At 26.9% G+C, this 3,723-nt stretch overlaps 1 protein-coding gene across 1 annotated transcript; it reads left to right on the plus strand.

The window, feature by feature from the left end:
- Nucleotides 1-1,937: 1,937 nt before the first annotated feature.
- On the plus strand, nt 1,938-3,620 carry LOC102598607 (cytokinin riboside 5'-monophosphate phosphoribohydrolase LOG4-like). The gene is made up of 4 exons (XM_015304578.1): nt 1,938-2,031; nt 2,809-2,879; nt 2,971-3,114; nt 3,405-3,620. Exons 1-4 carry the CDS (start codon nt 1,974-1,976, stop codon nt 3,495-3,497), a joined length of 366 nt encoding a protein of 121 aa, XP_015160064.1. The 5' UTR covers nt 1,938-1,973; the 3' UTR covers nt 3,498-3,620.
- The last annotated feature ends 103 nt before the right edge of the window (nt 3,621-3,723 follow it).

Below are 3,723 nucleotides of genomic sequence, written 5' to 3' on the forward strand. Positions count from 1 at the left end.
ATGAAATATAGTTTTATAATATTTATTTTTTTAAAATACTGCAATTGCAACTCTGCAAGTATAGGTACTTTCATTACAAAATACAGTTTTATAATATTTATTTTTAAAAATACTGCAAGTATAGATACTTTCATCCAAATCCATCTTGTTTTAGGATATAGTCTTCTAGCATTGATAAGAAAAGCCTAAACTAAAAACAAATAACAATCATTCCAAGTAATTAAAAATAAAATAATCTAACCCAATCAAATTTTAATAAATTTAATGAAAAAGAAACAAAGAAAGTACATCTCCTTTTAAATGGAGTAATAAATTATATACAACTGCAAATCAATAATTAGATGAGCATCAAACGGATTCAGATTAACTTCAATTGATTAAAGGTTTACAACAACTTTGAAGTAGATAATTAAAGATAACAAACGAAGACATTCACATAATACTCTATGATTTGCGCATAAGAATTTGATAAATAAATTTTCAGAATAAACAAAACAGAGGGTATATGTATTAATTCTAATTTTACCTTTGAATGTTTGACAAATACTGTTTAGGTATAATTAGAGTTACTTCAATAACTCAATATTTACATATAACTTTGTGTTCTTCTCGCAATCAAAATTCCAACTTGACCTTTTCGTCTTGTAAAATCATCTCCAAAGAGTAAGGTATTTCTGCTTTGAATTTATCAGGAACTATTCACAATCGAATAACACGAACTTTCAAGTTCTAATGCATTGATTTTGGATGTAATTTCTGAGATTGTGTTAAATTGCAAAAGCCACTTATTGTTGAATATAGGAGAACAATGTAAAGTTATGTAAAGTTATTACTGAAAATATCTATATATAGTACGTGACTTTCAAGATGCAGTGAAAAATGTAGTTAAAAATTCCTTGTTTAGTGGATGGTTATTGAGAAGTTATCTTAAGGAGTTATAAAACTGCCTTCTTTGTGTTTATCTGTAAAAATATATAGATTTTTTTATATTAATTTTAAATACAAAATACTGGTATATTTAAACTCCTTATGTAAAATATATACTCATTTATAATAAATGAGTATATTAAAAATGATAAAATTGTGAATCCAATATATGTAAAAATATATATTTATTTTTTATATAAATTTTAAATACAAAATACTTATATATTTAGACTCCTTACGTAAAATATATACTCATTTATAATAAATGAGTATATTAAAAATGATAAAATTGTGAATCCAATATATGTAAAAAAATATATTTATTTTTTTATATAAATATTAAATACAAAATACTGATATATTTAGACTCCTTACGTAAAATATATACTCATTTATAATAAATGAGTATATTAAAAATGATAAAATTGTGAATCCAATTTTCCTTGATTAAATGATTTATAAAAAATGATTATTTAAAATTATATGTAGTTACGTATAAGTAAATGGGTCTAAATCTAAAATATCTAAAAGCTAAAATATTCTAAAAAATTGTGGTATTGTAACTACCGTATAATTACATAATGGATCTAATTGTAATTATTGACATGTTTCAATATTTATTTAAATAATTATTTATTATTGATTATTTAACATTTAAAATTCAAAAAATTATGATAATGACATGTGTTATTTTTTTCTCCTTTTATGTTGAGTGTCAGTGGACTTGTTGTGTGGGTATTTTTGCATTGACTTCGGTAAAATTACATAACATATTAATCTAAATCTAGTCAGATAACGTATGTAATTCATAAATGAGAACTTACTTTTTCTTTAAGTAGCGAAAGTAGAAGAATAGAATAAACCACAATTCAAATTTACTAATCGATCATGAATGTCACAATATATTAGAACGATGAATTGTTATATAATGGGTGAACCCGAATTTTGTACCCTTTCAATACTTTTACTGTAATAATAATAGTTGTGGTGCCACATGCAGATAACTGGTGAGACAGTAGGAGAGGTGAAGGCAGTAATTAACAGATATGCACCAGAGGAAAGCTGAAATGGCCAAACATTCTGATGCCTTTATTGCGTTACCTGGTTCCTCTTCATTCTTCCCCATTTTTCACCATATAATAACCACCTTATCATATAAATAAAATTTTCATCTATTTTATACAAAAATAAAAAATTGTGCCAATTATTTAGGTGTAGTAATATAATTGTCGCTATATGCACTAATATAGTATGGGAATCTATTTATAATCAACACTCTATATAATGTCACTAAAGACTTTAATCACTCTGGATGTAATGACATTAACTCAATTGCTGCTTAAAAGGAAAAAAATATTGTCACTAAATGTCTTTTTTTGCTGCAATCAATAATGTATGTGAGAAAATGGAATTTACTGTACATATTCACGATGATGGAGAAAATGATCAAAATGGTCCTTTAATATGTAGGTGTTGGTCTATTTTTGTTCTTGATATATTCACTTTAAATGATATGGTCCTTGACAAAAAAAAATCACTTTTTTTCTTACATTATCGATCTGTTAGGATGCATATATGAAAGAACCAAAATAAACTAACCTCAATATATTAATTATTAAAAAGAATCATTTTGACCATTTTCTTGAAGATGATATGTATAATTAAATTCTCTTTGAACTCATTACTATTTTATATAACCAGATTAAGGTGACCTACAACAACAATTATTTTTTATGAGTACATCGATTTAATTATCTTCAGCTCACATTCACTAATTTATACTAATTCTTTACAAAATACACGAGTACCTTTTATTTGCAAGAAATTAAACTTTGTGGCAACTCTAGTGAAATTATTGGACTAATTGAGTAAATATTACAGGTGGCTATGGAACTTTAGAAGAGCTGCTTGAAGTCATTGCTTGGGCTTATCTTGGAATCCATGATAAACCGGTAATTAAATTTCTAAGTTCCTTTAATCAGCTTAATTAGAATTTTTTCCCCCGTGATTAACAGTAATTTGATTGAAATAATATTAATGCAGGTAGGATTATTGAATGTAGATGGTTACTACAATTCCCTCTTGACGTTTATTGACAAAGCAGTGGAGGAAGGATTCATCTGCCCTAATGCCCCCCAAATTTTTGTATCAGCTCCTAATGCCAAGGAACTTTTAAATAAACTCGAGGTAAATGATATCAGAGTCGGGTACATTTCTGTTTTGAGTTTTTAATCCACGCCCCAGTACTTGAGCCTGGGTGTGAAGGGGAAGTGATATGGGGAAAAGTTTCATATTAGTTGAAAAATTAACTGGTGATTTGTATTTTGTAAGCTTAGTCAGTCCACCCTGAAGAACTGACTTTTGGGGTTGAGTTGGACTCAAGTACTATCATATCTTTATGATTTGATTAATTCTGATTCATGTTGCGTTTATTATTGATATATCTGAAATACATGTATATTACTACCATTTTTCAGGGGTATTTTCCCAGTGATGAATCAAAACTTAATTGGGAAAATGAGAAGTCAGAATATTCCTCCAAGATGATTCTCCATGCCACCTCATCATGAGAAGACTAATTTTAGAACAATCAAGAATGTATAACTTATTTTTCAGTTGTTTTTTCTTACTAATAAAGTTGGAAACTGAGATGACTATTTCTCTCAATTATGGCCAAGTGTTAATAATGATTATCATGGTTTTTATATTTGTTTTAATCTTGAAACTACTAAGATCATCTCTAATTCCACCTCTATTTTACTCTCCATTCTCTATATTTGGAGAGTAAAATAGAGA

This window comes from Solanum tuberosum, unplaced genomic scaffold (genome assembly GCF_000226075.1).
Source record: "Solanum tuberosum cultivar DM 1-3 516 R44 unplaced genomic scaffold, SolTub_3.0 scf00575, whole genome shotgun sequence".
NCBI lineage: Eukaryota > Viridiplantae > Streptophyta > Magnoliopsida > Solanales > Solanaceae > Solanum > Solanum tuberosum.

What these genes read in the sequence shown, in the direction of transcription:
- LOC102598607 (XM_015304578.1), top strand. Translation starts at nt 1,974, where the DNA reads ATGCACCAGAGGAAAGCTGAAATGGCCAAACATTCTGATGCCTTTATT. An exon ending in TGCCTTTATTGCGTTACCTG is followed by an intron (nt 2,032 to 2,808) that starts GTTCCTCTTCAT and finishes TAAATATTACAG; the next exon opens with GTGGCTATGGAACTTTAGAA. An exon ending in AACTTTTAAATAAACTCGAG is followed by an intron (nt 3,115 to 3,404) that starts GTAAATGATATC and finishes ACCATTTTTCAG; the next exon opens with GGGTATTTTCCCAGTGATGA.